Source organism: Cuculus canorus, chromosome 2 (genome assembly GCF_017976375.1).
Source record: "Cuculus canorus isolate bCucCan1 chromosome 2, bCucCan1.pri, whole genome shotgun sequence".
Classification (NCBI taxonomy): Eukaryota; Metazoa; Chordata; class Aves; order Cuculiformes; family Cuculidae; genus Cuculus; species Cuculus canorus.
Window position 1 is genome coordinate 92,691,744 of NC_071402.1, and position 18,126 is coordinate 92,709,869.

At 40.5% G+C, this 18,126-nt stretch overlaps 2 protein-coding genes and 1 long non-coding RNA gene across 3 annotated transcripts in view; 2 read left to right on the forward strand and 1 right to left on the reverse strand.

Annotated features, from left to right (window-relative positions):
- LOC128851283 (synaptonemal complex protein 2-like) overlaps window positions 1-3,532 on the forward strand; it is a 28,438-nt gene extending 24,906 nt beyond the window's left edge. The window contains exon 32 of the mRNA XM_054059129.1: window positions 973-3,532. Coding sequence (XP_053915104.1) covers window positions 973-1,032 — 60 coding nt within the window. The 3' untranslated portion in view covers window positions 1,033-3,532. The remainder of the gene's footprint in view (window positions 1-972) is intronic.
- Window positions 3,533-4,894: 1,362 nt separating this feature from the next.
- On the forward strand, window positions 4,895-6,631 carry LOC128851397 (uncharacterized). The gene is made up of 3 exons (XR_008448759.1): window positions 4,895-5,205; window positions 6,217-6,337; window positions 6,549-6,631. It is a non-coding gene; the product is annotated as an uncharacterized LOC128851397 (long non-coding RNA).
- The window catches only part of ELOVL2 (ELOVL fatty acid elongase 2), a 53,861-nt gene continuing 42,201 nt past the window's right edge, over window positions 6,467-18,126 (reverse strand). The window contains exons 4-8 of the mRNA XM_054059864.1: window positions 15,249-15,326; window positions 13,954-14,125; window positions 11,947-12,071; window positions 9,761-9,895; window positions 6,467-9,127 (exon numbers count right to left, since the gene is read on the reverse strand). Coding sequence (XP_053915839.1) covers window positions 8,999-9,127; window positions 9,761-9,895; window positions 11,947-12,071; window positions 13,954-14,125; window positions 15,249-15,326 — 639 coding nt within the window. The 3' untranslated portion in view covers window positions 6,467-8,998. The remainder of the gene's footprint in view (window positions 9,128-9,760; window positions 9,896-11,946; window positions 12,072-13,953; window positions 14,126-15,248; window positions 15,327-18,126) is intronic.

An 18,126-nucleotide genomic window follows, 5' to 3' on the forward strand; every position in this document is an offset into this window, starting at 1 on the left:
CAAAGACCGTCAGGTAGTGATGTTTCTCCTGGGTTCATATTTCAGGGATTCCTTCATCCAGAGACTGGTTTCTGTTGTAGTTAGTTAACCCTTAATGAGTTCTCTTCTGTCACTTTGTCTCAGTTGGCCTTGGAGTTGTGCATCTGTGACATCCTGTGGTTAGGAGCTTTGCAACCTAGCATTATGTTGCATGCCTTCTTTCATCTGCGTTTTGGGTGTGGCAACATGTAGCCTTCATGCCTCCAAATCTGATTTCAGAAAAACAAGTTTATTCATTTACCTTGTATCCCAGATAAATATGCTGTTTAAATTCTTAAACTTTTCAGAGTCTAATCACTAACTTATACACTTGTTTTAATTTGTAGATTAAGATGAATACTCTGTCTTTGATACAATGCTTAGTTTTCATCTTGTCTACTCCATCAGATGTGTATACTTTTGTTGCTGTTCTGTTTTTTATATGCAGACCTGGGGGGTCTGGAGGCTTAGCATTCCTGCCGTAAGACTGATGATTACTATAGGTGCGATGACATGTGTCTGCACTGCAAAGGGCTGAAGAAAGCTCCCTGTGTTGAAGGGACAACCATGCCTGTGGTCACTACAGTAGACTGGGCCTGCAATTTTTGGAGAAGATGCTGGAAACCAGGGACTTGTTTTAAAACTGGAATATTGAGCCTTTCTATAGGGGAGAAGTTTCCATTATGAATGCTCAGTTGCTTTGGGGCACAGGTGTTTCTTTTACCAGAGGTACCCCTGACCGACACCTTTAAAGACAGGCTGAGTTGAGGAAGGGGCAATCCCATCATACGGGAGCTGCTTGTCCTGCAGTTCCTTGTTCTAGGGTGGGTGATTGAGAGTTAAAAGCTAAATCTAAATGTGCTTCTAGGATCTCTAAAATTTTGTTCCTTATGCAATAAATGTTTGTATAAACTTCTGAAATGGTTTTTGTTTTTTTTTTTTTCTTCCCTGCAGTATGAACTCCCAGTGAAGAAAGCAGCAGAAAATGACGTGTTCAGTATTCCTTCTGACTAGGAAATCTGTGAATTCATTAAAGCTCTTAACAGTTGGGCATCTTTATCCATCACAGAGAAAATGGTCCTGTGAAGGATGTTAATCTGTTTTAAAATGAAAGGAAAAAAGAGAAGGAAAATAATATTGATATGGATTTATTTTTTTTTCTTAAAAAGAAGATACACTGCCAAGTGGTGCAGTTTTGATCCCTGATATAAAGTTTTTCCTGCAAAATTGCAGGATGGGTCTACTAAATATCAAAGAAATAGACAATGAACTAAATACCATTATTTAGCCACATATATTGGCTTTCTTTGAGTATTCTGTTAATACCATTACAAAATGCAAGATCATTTAATGGTTGATTCTAAGTAAATATTATTTACATAGGATGAGTCTCCTCATTTCTTTTTGAACTGACGGCATTGTGCATGCCTGTGGAAAGACACTCTGGAATTGTATATATCCTACGTGGGATGTGTTAGAGGTGATCTTTCTTGTGTGCATCTAGCACTGTGGAAACTGCTGGTTTAAAACCAGAGTTGTTCAATTCTGAATTGCAGAGAAAAATCACATAGTGACAGCAAACTGGAGACAGTGGGCGGCAAGAAACTTGGAGCATTGGAGAGAAGATGGCAAGTGAAGCAGGAAAGATTATTTTTAAAACCAGTGTCTACTGGCTTCTAGAAAAGCTCAAAGTAGAGTGAACAATGTTAGGATTAGATGTACTAGCATCAAAGGTCTCTTGAAAGTGAGTAGCAGGTAAACCATTCTATTTAACATCATCTTTCCCTTTGACAGAGTTCCCTAAATTGCAATTGCTCTTCACAAACTTAATGCTGTGGTGGGCTGCACATATACTTGTGCATCTTAATAAATTTGTGAGAGCATGGCATTTTCCCAAGCTTTGTGTTTCTATCTACTTATCTTACAAAACTGACCTCAGCTTGTTGTGGGGGTTGAAATGGAGGGAATCATTCCCTGCATGCAATGTACTCATGACCAAAGCCCACTTCTGCCAAGGTTTGTTTCAACACTGAATGTCTTTGGGGGTGCTGAAACTATTCCTTCTTGATAAAATTACTCAGGGTACTGCAACAATGAGAAGCTGCTGTTGCTATCATAGTCGCTTTCTGGAAAACGTTTATTCCTTTAGCTTAAGTAGTCCTGCATGGAGTTGCCATGAGTCAGGGCTCTACTCCTGTCCATATCAAGGGGTGGCTGGTTCTTTCCTTCTGGGCTGCATTAGAGGAAGAGAACTCTTCATCCCTGCCCTTCCCAGAGTTCCAGCTCTGCTAGACTGCCCTGCTACTCACAATGTGAGGGGCTGAAGCGCTGTGATTTGGCATCTGCTACCTTGCAGTTATTTCTCCAAGGGCTGGCCCTGGTGACTTGACTACACTGCATCCTCCTGCTGCTCTTAATCTTTCTAGCTGCTGTCTGAATCTAGTTTCTCAAAGCATTTGGCTAAAGTGTCTGTATGTCTTGGGAGATGATGCTGTAATCTCCATGAACAGCTCTACTTATGCCTGGTAAAGGTGCTTTAGTTTTGTAGTCCAGTAACGGAGTTGTCTGTGTGCTTTGTGCCCCACTGGGGTTGGTGATATGTTGTGGATGCACCAGCAGTGTCATTAACAAAAACAGACTCTGAGATACCAGCCTGAGCAGTCCAAGCATCCCTTCCTAGTGCCTTGTGCCAGGTCCAAAATGGAAAACCATTTGGAGCTTTTATTACCTGAGTAGTAATGCCAAAGTGCTGGGCCAAGAGTGTGGTAAGGGCTTGAACTGCCCTGCTGCTCGTTATAATAATCTAGAGGACACAAAGTGTCCCCTTTATATTTGTTAGCATGAAATATTGCTCCCAGTCCCAAGTACCAAAGTATGTGTTCTAGCAGTTCCTGGGTAAATGGTTATATACTGTTGTTTTTATTCCCCATGACCTGGCAAAACATAACGGATGCAACCAGACCTAACAAAGCGCTTGATGTGAAGCAGACATAAGAAATGAGAGGAGATTTCCACACTATGGCTGCTTTTGTATGCAGGATTCTGCAAAGCCACTGAAACAGCATCAATAACCTGCATCACTGGGGCATGTGTTATCTTTCCAGTGAATGTTGCCTTGGCTGATTTAGGCTTACTCACCTGTATCTCTAAGGACCTTACTGCCCAAAGGGAAGGTTTGAAATAGGAAGAAGGCTGTCTCTGCTTTAAGGATATTTTTATTTCTTCATATTTTTTTTTTTTTTAGATAATGATGATATGATTTGATCTTTCATTTTGGAAATGTTGTTTGATGGCTTCATTGCTGTCTAACTTGGCATTTAAGCTTTGTCAGCACAACGGAGTAGATGCATAGCAAGTCTTCTTTTGCTCTGTTTCCCTGTCCTTCATGTGTGTTGGCACAATGCTCTCTTGACATCTCCTGCAACGTTTTGGAATGTTTTTCATCCAAGTATCTTTGCCAGATAATATACAGAAACAAGACTAGTGTACACTGTATCTCCCGCTGCTGAATCTCTGCGTAGTCTGTCACCACGAAGCCTGGAAGGTGAGTGTTGGGCACTTCAGAGCATGTGGATAAAGGAGAAATTGGGATCTTTTGCTTATTAAAAATTATCATAATGTTGTATGCACCCATGCTTGCTTTTAACTGTTTTGTTGGAAAATTCTGAACCCTAGAAGGCTTAAGGAGTACTTAAGGAGTGCCTGTAGGAAAGATGGGGACAGACTTTTTAGCAAGGCTTGTTGTGACAGGACAAGGAGTAATATTTCTAAACTAAGGGAGGGTAGCTTTAGACAGGCTATAAGGAAGAAAGTTTTTACAATGAAGGCACTGGAACAGGTTACACAGGGAAGTAGCGGAGGCCTCATCCCTGGAAACATTCAAGATCAGGGGTCGGATGGGGCTCTGCGCAACCTCATCTAGTTAAGTATACTGCTGTTCCTGCAGGGTGGTTGGACTAGATGAACTGTAAAGAATCCCTTCCAACCCAAATTGTTCTGTGATTTTATTTGCCACTAGTAGGCAGGTGTTCAGCCATCTCCAGGTCAGCAGGGCTCCATCACAAGTAACAGTTACTTGTGAAGACATATGCTGTGGCTCCCAATGTCTTCCCTTCCTTCTCCTTCCCCCAGCTTTATATGCTGAACGTGATATCGTAGAGGCTGCAATATCCCTTTGGTCAGCTGTCCCAGCTGTGCCCCCTCCCAACTTCATGTGTACTCCCAGTCTGCTCACTGATGGGGTGGTGTGAGAAGCAGAAAAGGCCTTGACTTTGTGTAAGCACTGCTCGGCAGTAACTAAAAAGCTCCTGTTATCGATGCTGTTTCCAGCACAAATCAAAAATGTAGCCCCATACAAACTATGATGAAGAAAATCAATTCTATTCCCGCTAAAAACCAGCACGCCTTATCTAGTGAGAAGCTTAGTGAGTTCTAATTTGGTAATCTGTCAGCTGCCCAAGCTGGCAGGACATGCTGGAAGTTTTGACGTTTCTTAATGGTCTTTCCACCTGTAGTCAGTAGCACTTGTGTTTAGAAACAGCACCTGGGGCAGGAATGACTTTCTGATCTTGGACAGTCCATCTCATGCTGCTTCCTGCACTGTTGGGTCAGTTCAGTGTGTTTGAGCTGAAACCTCCTGAAGGTCTCAAGTCCATTTGGCTTCTGCAGATAATATCTTGGCCACACAAAGCTGTAACTGGATTACCCTAACATTTCCCTGTGGAAGGTAGGTAGTAGACCTTAGCAGGTTTTCTTTGGCTTCTCAAGTATGATCTTTTAAGTATTACTTATCTAGCTGTTTATTTTCTTCCTTTCTGCATAAATAAGTAAAGCTCAATTTTCAACTTGCTTTAAGCCAGAAAAACAAAGATAAAGTAGGTGCTGAAGTGCAAACCCCATGCATTAGTACCAAGAAAAAGAAATGGGAAACACTAAGTACAGGTTAGAGATAAGTGCCTCATGTATTTTAAGGTATTAACCAGTTTAATATTAAACCCTGTTATAACCCCTGCTATCTTTATGCCACGTTTATTTCAGGTGATGATGTTGTGCCAAGTACTACTTTATCTGCACATTTTGCATCAAAGCAATGGTCTGTCCAAGATCTCGAGGGCTACTGCTACCTAGTGGCAAGGCTACATGAAGGCTGCATGAGTGAAAAGAGGTGTCCTCTGTGGCTAGAAACAGGTAGAGTGACCGGAGGAACTGTGTGTTTGTGCTTGCCCTGGCCTGGGGTCAGCTTGCCCTGCTCTCAGTAAAGTGTGCTGGTGTGGGCTGGAGTGCACTGTGACAAGTCTCTCTTCTACAAGGGGACCCGCTTCTGTATCTAACAGAATGGTGCACTGGAAAAATAAATGTGTTTCCAGAAACAGCTGAGAGCTGTTGCATGCTAGAAGCAAACACAGTAATAGAGCCTTTCCTGGTAGGATATAACAGGATTCTTTTTGTTTATTGTAAGAAAGCATTACTTGTAGTCAGAGTGTGGGAGAAGACCTGTAAAGCTGAGCCTTGTCATGGATTGGCAGCCTCAGTTCTCTCTTAATTCCAGTGTTCCTGAAAGGGCCTTAATGAAACTTATTCCTCCTCTTTGATCCTTGGGTGACTACTAATATCCAAAACCAGGAAATCCAACTCAATAGCTTTTTCTCTTCTGCTTTACTTCCCTGTCCTCCCAGGGAAGTAAAAAGAGATTGGTCCTGCCCTCATGTCTAGAGTGTTGCCAGAATATGAACTTGGTAAAGCATGATGATGTTGGGTTTTTTTTTCCTGTACAACAAATGTTAGAGAAGGCAGGCGTTGTTCAGTTGTGATTTTGTTTATTGGGCTGGATGAGATGCTTCCTCCTTTCCCATTTCCCTGGAGTGGTCCAGGCATTTGATGACTGGAAGCTGTTGCCAGACTGAATAGTTCAATCCAGAAACACTTCTTCAGTAGGATTCTCTTCCTGAAAAGGAAGGCTGCTGTATGATGCTTTTCTTTCTGTTGCTGCCGAAGTGATTAGCTCACTCATGATATTTGGAGAAACCTGATTTCCATTCTCTTTTTTTAGCGAAACTAAAATCTATACTTCCTATCTTTCAGATGATGTGTGCCAATTAAAAGCCCCTCGTAGCTGTTAAGTCTGCATAGGATTCACTGTAAATTCACATTTCTTTCTAGGCTGTACTGACTGCTGGTTTATTTAATTATTTTTGTCAGGTAGAATTCCCAGATGAGGTATTTTAAAGTCTTATGTAGCAGAAACAGTAGGCACAAGAAGCTCGTTGCCAGAAAGGAAGTCTGGACTGACTGACAAGATCCCACATCTAGTAAATAACAGGTAAGCCAGGTCACTTGCCCCAGCTAGGTATGTCTGGGTGGAAAGCTGTGCCCCAGCTAGGTATGTCAGGGCTTCAATGTGCCCTGCGCAGCAATTTGATGCCTTAAATAAATGGGAGCGGAGACAGCCCAATAGTAAAACTTGTTTATTTACAGTGTTACGTATTACAGGAAAATCAGTTTAAAAACTCAATGCTTGTCTTTCTTCAAAGTTGCAGTGTTTTGAAGATGTTAAGACAGATCTGAAAAATTTAAAACATACCTGATTCCAGCCTTCCTGGACAGTCTGGATCTGTAAGTTGAACCTATCCTATTTTTTTTTCCCATTCCTCCTCAGCCCTTTGAGTTTCAAGTAAGGCATTTATTTATTTATTTGTTTTTCTTTTGAATGAGGTTTCAACAAACAAATATCTGTGGGTTCGATTGCCATGGTAAACTTTAACACTTAGTATGCTGACATTGTCCACCTTGATAGTCAAATGCATGCTTTGCCATTAAAAGGTTATGGACTCCATTCAGCCCAAAATCCACGCTGGGCTTTGCGACCATTTTGTTGCCTGCTTTAGATGAATGGTTCAGCTAGTTGCCTTGTGCGCTATCATGTTAGAAGTGTTTGAATATTGCAGGGTTTTTTTGTTACCTGATTCATGATGCTACAGTTTAGCAGTCAGGCTTCTCAAATGTATTGCTTGTGCTGTAACTTTGCAGGTATTTCTATTTTCTGCTGGATCAGAAAGGATTTGTCCACATTGTAATGGAACAGGAACTGGTTGGAGGCAGATGAGATCTGATGGGAAATTGAGCACAATTTTAAACTGATCTCTGACCTGAGCCACTCTTCTCAGTGCCACTTTCTCTCCTGCTTTTGTCAGACAAAACCAATCTGTTCTTGTCCTGTCCTGTACCGCTTCCTCAGCCTCTTTCCTTCTTACCCAGGAGCTCTCAGGCTGCTCCTAGCTTGGCTGGCTGCCCCGCACCCACACCGCTTCCTGGGACAAACCTCCTCAGTAGGTCTCAAAGACCTGCTGAACACAGATCATCTAGAGTGGATAACTGACCCAGGAGGTAGAGAAGAATTGGAGGAGGGTTTGGGATGGTCTCCTCTGCATGTGGACCCTCTCCGGCTGCTTGGTCTCTCTGTGCTGGTTGCGTGTGTGGTTTGTCCTGTTCCTGTCCCAGGACCCTGCAGGGTAACGGGAGGGAGATGACACTGTCCCTTGACAGAATTGCTTTGGCCTAGGCACTTGCTTGGCTGGAAAGAGTCTGAAAGGTGTTTTTGTTGTGAGAATTTATACACACGAGATTATAAGAGACCAGAACTACTTTAGTGTAAAAAAGACAGAGGAGAAAGACCATGTCCACTTTTAGTAGAGATTTTGAATCAGGATAAATAAGAAAAGGACAAGGGTAGATCCCCAAAGCTAATCCTGGGTATTCTTCATTCCTAACTATTTTAAGTGGGAGGACCATGCAGCTAACTGAAGCACAGAAGATGGTGACTAGCTACCATGAGAGACGCGCTGTTACTGCTGCAGACACCAAATACCTCCTTGCTTTCCTGACAGAAGATTGTGCCTTAGTCTCATCTGTTTCTCCAGTCATAGACCAGCCTGAATAAGGCCTAACTAGCACAGAAATTCTTACATAATAATGCTTTGCTCATTGCTAAATTTTAAGATTTTCTTCCAGCCTATTAATATGTAGTGTGTCAGTTTGCTTCAAATTAGCACTGTTTATACAGGATTAACCTTGTGCACAATTACAAATAAAGGATTTATCTTAGTTAAGTTGCTGAGCTCCCGTTTCTTTCAGAATCCATTTACTCTGAACTTCTATTAATTTAACACATCCAAAGTGACTTGTTTTTTTCTAACTGGAGCTCTAACTCCCATATCATCGTGTAGTATCGTGTATTCTAAATATACTAGACAATCCCAGGTGCTACCAGTCTAGCCCCCTGAAATAGCATGTTTCTGCCAGGTTCGTGGCATTTGAGTCAGGCTCCACATCCATAAAGCAAGCGAGCACAATGCGTGTCTGTCTGCAAACAATGGGATGGTGCATCTGGCATCTGCTCTCTGTTATGTCTTTCCCCAGGGCTCCCACAGGATGCAAGAGATGGGTGCATCTTGCTAGTGTCTATGGGAGGGAAGTGTGCTTTAGGGAGTGGCTGGGAAGAAGAGGAGAATCATATGGTGATGGAAAAGCTATGACTTTCACCTCCCCTGACCCCCACGTTCCTTCTCCTGGTCTTGGCTAAAATTTAGCTGAATGTGTTGGGTGCACTGCAAAGCCTTGTCTCAAGACCTCTTGCATGCACAGAAAATGCTCAGAGTCTTAGTCTGAATGCAGTCCTAACCTTTTAAACGCATTGATGGATTTATCCATCAAGTGTTTTATAAGGCGTTTTTGTGTCAGCAGTACAGATCACAAAGGTTTTCTGTTTCATATGAACAAGATCTTGGCTGCCTTTGTTCTGGTGGTGGTCTTTGACAGGACAAGTAATTCTAGTTGTTTCATTAAAATCTAAATAGCAGTACATTAATAAATGTCTGGTACAAAGAACTGATAAATGTAATCAAATAGGTTGTAAGCTAAAGCTTGTAATTCAGTCCTTTTTTCTTCTTTTTTGTTTTTAGAAAAAAATTTGTAGGAAATATACTTATTGTGCTTTCTTATTGTTCAGGAATCCATTGGCAGCAGCAAAGCAGTCCTTATGGAAACCATTCTTTATTTCTGTTGAGCCATGGGCTTCCTTAACAGCTGTTCTTGAAGGTGCTTTCCGGTATGTCTGTAAAAGCAAAATCCAAAGTAAATACTTGGATTTATTCAGTGCCCCCCAAACACTACTTATAGTTAGCTGCAAAATGGAGCTGTCTGGTGTTTGTTGATGCAGATATATATATATATATTTTTTTTTTTCTTCAGAGTGCATTAAGGGAACCATATTATTTTTACTGCTGTAGGTGATATTACCTTACTAGTATAACTAATACTTCCTGATATCAAAAGAGATTTTAAGCCCTTTTCACTAAATGCTCAATGCATGTAGGCAGGCTGGAACAGTCCCTACTAAAAAATGTTGAAATAAACAATGCAAAGACAGAGCTGCTTGTTTCTTTTTTTCCAAGGAGGGAGGAAGACTCAAAGTTGTCAAGAGAGCAAATTCAGACCTTTTAAGTGCTAAATGCAATACCTGAATTGCTATACAAGTGAAGAAGTACTGAGCTGCAATGTGGAGGTCATCCTTACTAGGTAACTATCCCTTGTATCTGTAATTCTTAACTGATACATATATTTTAATGCAAACATATTTGAAGTATCAATGCTTATTCTATGTTGGAGTTCATTAAGATTGCTATCCAAAAGGTTCTTTCCCCCCACCCTCTCCCCCTTGTCAGAATGCTCTCCGAAGACTGCTTACCTTAATGTAGAAGTTTATGAAGAGAATGACCAGCGTGGCCATGTAGGAGGACTGGAACATGAGACAACCAAATGGGAATCCACATGGCTTCACAGCTGCACTGAGTGTGTGCACAATAGTGAGCAGAAACTGGATCTGTGGAGGAAAGATCATGCATGAGTATCTAGTGAGAAAGGGTCAGTGCTTGCTAAATCGGATGTAACAATGTCACTTAGTCCTGCTCTTTGAAAGCCTGAGTGTTCTTGAAAAGTATCGTTTCCAGAACCTGTGAACCTGTTGAGGATTAAGTGTAAATGGCACTCCTATGAAATTATAGAAAACCTAAGGGGTTAGAAATTTCTAAAAAGACAAGTTTATAGGCCTATTTGGCAAAATAAAATCTTTTTATTTTAATAGGGTTTGTTCTGTCTTCCAGACTGTGTCAAGCCAGGTACAATGTTTCTCTGAATAGAAACTTGAGAAAACTAAAGACTCTAGGCAATATCTTTAGAAGTCTGAACTGCATATGGAAATCCCAGGTCCAAGGAGAAGTTCAAGTATGCTAGTGTTTGCATTAATAGGCTTAAGATGGGGACAAATAAAGCAAAAGTGACCTGGAGAAAGAATTGTAGAAGGCAGACTGTATTTAAGATTATGAACTGGTGCATGTGATTCTGCCCTGTCAGCTGAGTGTGCCCTCACTCCAGCATACTGGGGAGCATTTCAAACAGGGTAGTGAGTTTCAACAGCAGGGATGGTCTCAGCTAAGAGAACATATTTGCTAAACACATTTCTCACAGGTATTTTTAAGCTCACTGCAAACACCTGAACTCCCAAATAATATGAACAGGCCCTAAGATAAAAAATGTTAAAGGAACTTTTTCACATCAAGCCTTATCTTGTTGATAGAAGCTTTTGATGTGGCTCAGCGTTTTGGGTACAGCAACTGCTGAAGCAGACTTCTGGAAGTCAGACAACTTTTGTTATGTCTAACAGTTTGTTTATGGAATTCTGCATTTTGTAGTTGTACTGTGGTGTGGTGGGTTAAACTCGGCTGGCTGCCAGGTGGCAAAACTTACTGATTACTGTCACAGGCAAACCAGAATAAACTTCAGGAAGATTACTTCAGTTTATTGCCAATTAATAACAGAGAAGGATAGTGAGGAATAAAAGAAAACTAAACCAGCCTTCCCCTAAGGCCCTCTTTCTTCATAGGCTCAACTTAATTTCTGACTCTTCCACCTCCTTCCCTCAAGTGGTAAAGGGGGATGGGGAATAGGGGTTGCAGTCAGCCCATACTGCTTTGGCCCTTCCACTCCCTCCTCCTCACACTCTTCTGCTGCTCCAGCATGGGGCTCTTCCCATGGGAGAGAGTCCTGCATGAACTGCTCCCATGTGGGTCATTCCCATGGGCTGCAGCTCTTGAAGAACTGCTCCAGTGTGGGTCCTTTCAGGAATGGGCTGTTCCAGAATGGGCTCCCCAAGGCAATAGGTCCTGCCAAAAAATCTGTTCCTACGTGGGCTCTTCTCCACAGTCTGCAGGTCCTACTAGGAACCTGATTTTGTTTGGGTTCCTCCATGGGCTGTAGCTTCCTTCAGCGTGTATCCACTTGCTGCAGTGGGGAGTCCTCCATGGGCTACACGGAGACAACCTCTTTCACCATGGTCTTCTTCAGGGGCTGCCAGGGATTCTCTGCCTCTCCTTACCCTTTGCTCTGGCCTTGTCAGAGGTCTAAGGCTGTTTCTTTTGCACTTTGTCGCTCCTCTCTCATAGCTGCTGTGCAGCACTTTTTACCCTTTATTAAATATTATATCACAGAGGTGCTCCTTGATATTTGCTGACGGGCTCAGCTTTGACCAGTGCTGGGTCCATCTTGGAGCTGGCTGGAGCTGACTCTGTCAGCTTTTAGAACTTTTTAATCATACTTAAGCAATGTCCACTTCTTACACAAGAGATAAAAAATAATGGAGATTATTATAGACTGTAGAGTTTCTACTGTATTGTAAAAAATGTTTCTGAGCATCACTTCCTTTACTAAGTTACTCCAAATTGTACTAGTGACTTATTCTGCATGATAGCTTTGTTATATTGAGTCCAACCTGGCTCAATTGTGCAAATGAGCATATTTAACTGTAATTCATTTTGTCCTCTCTGGCATTTTGAAGGATTTCTGGACATTAAAAAAGAGATTAAAACGGATACATACTAATTGTGCCTGAGTGAGGTATTTCTTCCACCACAGGTACTTGCGCATAGAAGGGATGACTGACAGTCCATAGTAAGAATACATGAGTACGTGGATAAAGCTGTTCAAAGTGGGTCCAAAGAAACCTGTGGAAATTGAACAAAGGAAATGTTTTATACACCAACTGCTAAAAAGCAAGAGAAGATACTATTGTTAGTTATGTCTTTTGCATGTTGTAAGTCTTCTCTCTGTGCTCATCCTTTACTAAAGACACTCCTGATGTGAAGAGATGCTGTCCTAGGGGAAACTGACAAATTGAATGATACTTTCTATAGGGTTTTTCTCATCCTGAATGTTGTATTTTCAACCTATATGTTTCATTTGCTTCACTTTACTTTTCTATCCCGTAGTTTACAGGTTATTGCTTGAGTTATTTGCATGAGTTTCTCCATTACTGCTGTTAAGCTTTAGATGCTGCTGTAGGTGACTGTGCTGCTGGTACCATAGCTTTGGGCCCTGGGAGGCACCCACTCTGCTGCTCCATAATGCAGTAGTAAGGGCTTTACTCTGAATTAAAGTAGTCTCGTGTGCTGTGTTTGAGCACCCTTCTCATTTTTTTCAGTGGCTCTTCTGCTGGATGTGCGTTTCCAGAATTTCACCACAGAGAACACCTTGCCAGTCTAATTAGCTACACTTAGTCAATAGTAATTCTAGAGCAAATGAATTGCCCTCTGTACTTTACAGACTATTAAGAAGTAGTAGTACTGCTTTATCTCCACTGTATGCTTGTGTGTTTGATGGCAGTGCTTGCCATCAAAGACAAGATGGTCTCACCGATTGTTTTGATTTTTCCACTGATTAATTACTTAATAAGAAATCATTAATTACTTAGCTGCTTTTTCCCCACTTTGTTCATTATAATAGTGCAAAGCCAGTGCAAAATTGTGGGGATTATGTTCGGACACAATAGAAAGTGCAACTCCCTGCTAATTTGTTTATACCTCTGCAGAAATAGCTCATAATTGCTATGAAATCCTCTCTTTCTGATTCTACCTATAACAGTGATTTACTTTGATTTTTCTTCTGTCCTTTGTGCTTTTGTGCTGTCCTTTGCCATGACGTATGTGAATTCTGCTTTTTGTTCTGAAAAACACCTACAACAAGTTGCTTTACAAAGTATTACAGTGCACTGAGATTACTCTCTTTAATAGCTCACAGTAAGAAAACTGTCTTCTCAACTCTGATAACAAATCCATAGGAAGCTTCTGGCTGTATGAAGCCCTGGAAAAGTGTGCATGTTGTGAGACACCTGAAGAAGTTCTCTGCTGTTTAGACTTAGCATACAAATGCCTGTGGCACTATATATCTTCACCACCTCAACAGGAGAGATGATAAAAATTACAATACCCTCCTAGGAACAAAGTTCTTTAGAGATTACAGCTGTGAAATACATTGAACCCAAAATATAATAAAGCAAAAAATGCTGCTACTTCTGCTATTTCAATATGAAATGTAAAACTGTTCTGACTGTCTAGTAGTTCTACAACTTAAATGGGATGTATTCTCACTTAAAAAAAACAAACTCAAACTGATACTTTAATTAGCAATTATGTAAGTAAAGTATCTTGCTAAAGCAAGATGTCATATTGATGCATACAAGAGTCACTTGTGAAAATGCTACGTAGTCAATTTATTTGCTTTTGGAATAGGTCCTGTATGTAGTCATTCTTGTGTACTACTCAGTAGCATTATCCTGCCTCAAAGTGGCTGGAAAAGAAGTAAACATGAGAGGTTCTGGCATCTAACTGAGAAATCTAGGGCCCAAGGCTCAGATATTTTTGGCCTGAAGTTTTATCTGTGCTTTTAATTTTACTGTGGTCTGCAGGTGTTCAGCAGGTCTGAAAGGCTTCTGAACCTTAAGGGTGCTATCTAATAGCTGCACGGTGTCACAATTGCTTTGCATGGTGATGTGATTCCCCTCGAGCAGCAGGTGACGTACCCCAGGTGATGAAGCGAACAGAAACTTACTTTGCCCACAAGGTATCCAGTTCAGAACACACCACCAAATGTTAAACATAGTGGCATGGTGATACACATGAAGGAAGGTGATCTGGCTGCTTTTCTTTCTCAGTACAAAGAAGATAGTGTCCATGAATTCAATTACTTTGGAAAAATAATACCACCACAGCACCTTGGCTACCTGTACAAGCAAGAAGAAAGAAGCAGGAGATCAATATCTGTCCATAAAAGGGCTTAAATATTGCTATACTTCATTAGTACCTAGCCATGCAGCTTCCCAAAAGGCATTAATGTCCTATTGAAGGAGGAGCACAAGCTCTGACTTCAATTTTTTTTCCCTCTTGAATGGAGCAGTTTAGAAAAAACTGCATCATTTTTAATGTGATTATATAAATAGATAATGATCTAAAAATAGTTTAAGAAATATAAACTTTGAAGAAGGCTTTTCTAACTGTTCTATTTTTTATTTCCTTCAAAGATACAGTTGTGTGTGTGGGTGTTTTGTTGTTTGTTTGGTTTTTTTTTTAAGAGTGCTACTATTTATATGTTCTTGGCACTGAATAGATTTTGTTGGCAGATTCTTTTAAATAATCCAAATTTGAGGCTGATCACAAAGGAATAGACCCTCCTCTAGAGTTCAGAGATTTTATGAGAGCTCAAGATATGCCCCAGGAGAGTTAAAGACCACTAGTTAAGGCAGAAAGTGGGAAAATACTTAGTTGATGGGAAAAGGTATTTAACTGACTTTTTCCTTGTGAAAACACAGACAAGTTTTGAGGATTGTGGAAAATGATGAAAGTTACCCAATCTGGCAAGCAGGGCTGATGTGGGGAATGACAGTGTGGGGGATTGCTGTAATGCAGAAATAAGGCTTAAAACTAGAGATGAGCAAGCCAGCACGTTGCCTCTGCAGTTTTCCAAAGTTTAGAGTTGAGCTTAAATCAGTTTCCAGCTAAAGCCCAAGAACTGTTAGGTTTTAGATAATGGACTTTTCTCCCAGCTTCGTAAATGAGACAGATTCTCTGTTTTAATATTGAGCAACACTGCTTTGATCACAGATCTTGATGTATAACTTTTCAAAATACTCTCGGTTGTTCTCTCTACAGCAAGGCTGCATCTGTATTGAATCAGAAAGGTAATGCTTGTTTGCTACCAGCTGGTAGGCAACTTTGATTAAAACCCTTGTGTTAAAGATGTCATCAGTAACATCCTTATAACTGCTGTAAACATCAAAGTGTTGCACTGAGGACATGGAAGGAAGGACTGCCGTGGATACTGGGGGCCGAGTTGCTGCTGTCTCTCACCCGGATGTCTGCCTCCCCTGCACTGTGGAGGTTCTGGCACTGCAAGTTGTAGCCTCCTTCCCACGTGGCAAGGATGAGCTGGAACAGAAAATACAGGGATTATGGTCCCAAATAGACAATAGTTTGCTTCTAGTCCTACATTTGTTCTGTGTTTATTGAAAAAAGCAACATGGAAGTATGGTAGGTTCCTACTCCTTCCGTGAACTGATGCCCCTAAACGAGACAACTTGCTGATATCTTCTGTTTTAAAATGCAAAAGGCATCAGGTTGTGTTGGAGACATACACTGAAATGGTATACCTTTTAAATTTCTCTAGCTTTAGAGACTTCAAGGCATCTATTACAATCTCTTATTACTTAGTGCAGTGATCCTTACTCCAAAGCTCATACTTGAATATTGTATCTCTGCCCTGAAGAAGTATGAACAGAGCTTAATGTAGCTACATGTGCAAAATAGTCCTTGATAAAAATTTCCTGATGCCAAGCAAGCAAACAGAAGGCAAATCCAAAGTAGGGCAATGGGAGAAATATTTCCTAGTGCCATGGACGTGTCTCTTCACCCTATGCTGTGAAGTGCTTGAGGCAGTAGAAGAGAGTGGGCATAGGGCTGAATGGAGACATGAATAGACCACAGCAATTTCTTAGATTTAGTGCATTTAGTGTCTGGGAAGCAGACAAAGCAATGAAATTTCAGGCTACCACACTGTGATGGAGACATACGATGGCTTTCAATGTGGAATATTTTTATAGCAATGACCTCCTAAAGTATTCAGCAGCCCTTTTAGAGCAGGAAGCACAATCTATTCTGTAGAAATGCGATGTAGAGTCCATTGATTTAATAAAAAATCTTGCTTATCCTTTAATGTGTTTAAAATTATTTTGGAGGCCAAACCGAGCAATTAATAATCTGAAGTCTGTCTCCCTCTCTACAGATGATGCAGCGAGTGATGATGGAAGAAATACATCAGTGTTACGCTGTAAGCAGAAGTGCAAGGTGCTGTGAGAAGTGGGTTGCTTTCAGCTCTGGCACTGGATTCACGGTGTAGGTGTGTATTAGTGTCTGTACACTTTTCCCTCCGCTTCAGACTGAAGTGTAGTCTCGTGATTTTAATATGGGGCAGTCTATATAAAAGTGAAGCAGAGATATTCTCAGTGATCAAACTGAATTAATTCCAAGACTAAATATATTAAAAAATTATTATTGGTAATATTATCTGGAGAATTAGTAAATATCCCAGAATGCTCATTATAAATTAACATTAAAAAGCAATAAATTTAGAAAAAAAAGCCCTAGACTGCCAGGGGCTTCTGTTATTTTTCTTCTGAATTGCATTTTGTGATTGTCCCTGTAATTCCAATATAGTTGGTATAGCTTTTCTGGGTGCCTTCTTTGTGCGCTCTCCTGCCTCGGATTTTCGCTCCAAATGAGAGGTGACTGATCCCCAAACTGAGACTTTTGGAATAGGCAAGTACAATATAATTGACAGCCTGTTGTTAAAGATTTGCTCTCAACTTTGTCTTATTACTTGAGAAATGCTGAAGAAAATGGAATTGTCACCTGTTCTTGGCTGGGAGCAGTATGTTCAAGCAGTGCTGGAGTTTAAGGAGCTCAACTGGAGGCAGCATCCTGGATGCCAGCAGGGATCTGTGGTGACATCTGGCAGCTTTGGTAAGGCTTCGAAAATGAACATGAACAGCTCTGCCAGAAATCTCTGCTGCTAGTTCTACTGATACAAACAGGAAGTAAATGATCTTCCTCTTTCTATTTTATTTTTCTCAGTCAACTACAATGAAGCCCTCTCGTTCCCAATGGTAGGAAATGGTGATAGCTGGACCATTTCTAGCCATTGTGATTGCAGGGAGATTGATCCTCAAAACCCTAAAAACAAATGCAGGAGAAGATGCAGCTGCTTTTCTATTCTTGTGCAAGGCAATGCCATAGACTAGGGAGGAACCTTTCTCCTGATTTTATTGAGGAACTATAAATTGTCATCGCAAATGCACTCTGTTGCTTTGTTAAGGTAAGAGATAACATTTGTGTGTTGTTTTATTGATACTTGACATGATGTTTTGTAACTTAGCGCTATAACATGATGTGCATATAACACCTTTTATCTAAAGCTCTTAAACAATTTTATCTTCTCAAAGGTATGCAATTTTTAACATTTTTCCAAGATTAATTAAAACAATTTCAACTGATTAATTCTATTGCATTTTATACCTGTAAATTTCTACCTTTCCTATCATTAAAAAGGTCAAATTTGTTCATTTCTCTTTTAAAGTATCTTTGGGAGTCTGCTTTTTCCAGGTTTCAATTGCAAAATGACTTTACTATTTTAATCTCTTTTTCTTTTCCTTTAATAACTAACTTATTTTTTTTTTGCTTTGCTGAAGATACTTAACCTCATGAAACTTTCTGCTACAGTAGGTGAAATGTTAGTTCATGGAAATTTGCTAGAAAAATCTGCTATTTGAAATCTTTTTATTAGTCCATTTTAAAAACGTTCTGATTTGTATATGATTACAATAGGCTGGTTTTCAAAAATCTCTTTCGTGTGTTGTTTTCTTCTGTGTTAAAAGTTAGGATGTTTTCCTGCTGGTGTTGAACTGGCCTGCTCAGTTGTATCTCAAGATGTTTTTCAAGTTCTTGTGTTGGAAAATATGTTGAGAAAATCCTTAAAGTCTCCAGAATAGAATAAATAAATATTCCTTCTCAATATCACAAATTTTTAACTTGTCATTTGAGAAATGTGCAGCTCATTATAGTTGGCTAGCATGCAAATGGAAAGCAAGCTTTGGGGTAAGGATATCGCCCTGTCTGGAGGATTTTCTTTAATTTCTTTTGTTCGTTATTCCATGATTCTATATAATACTAGATT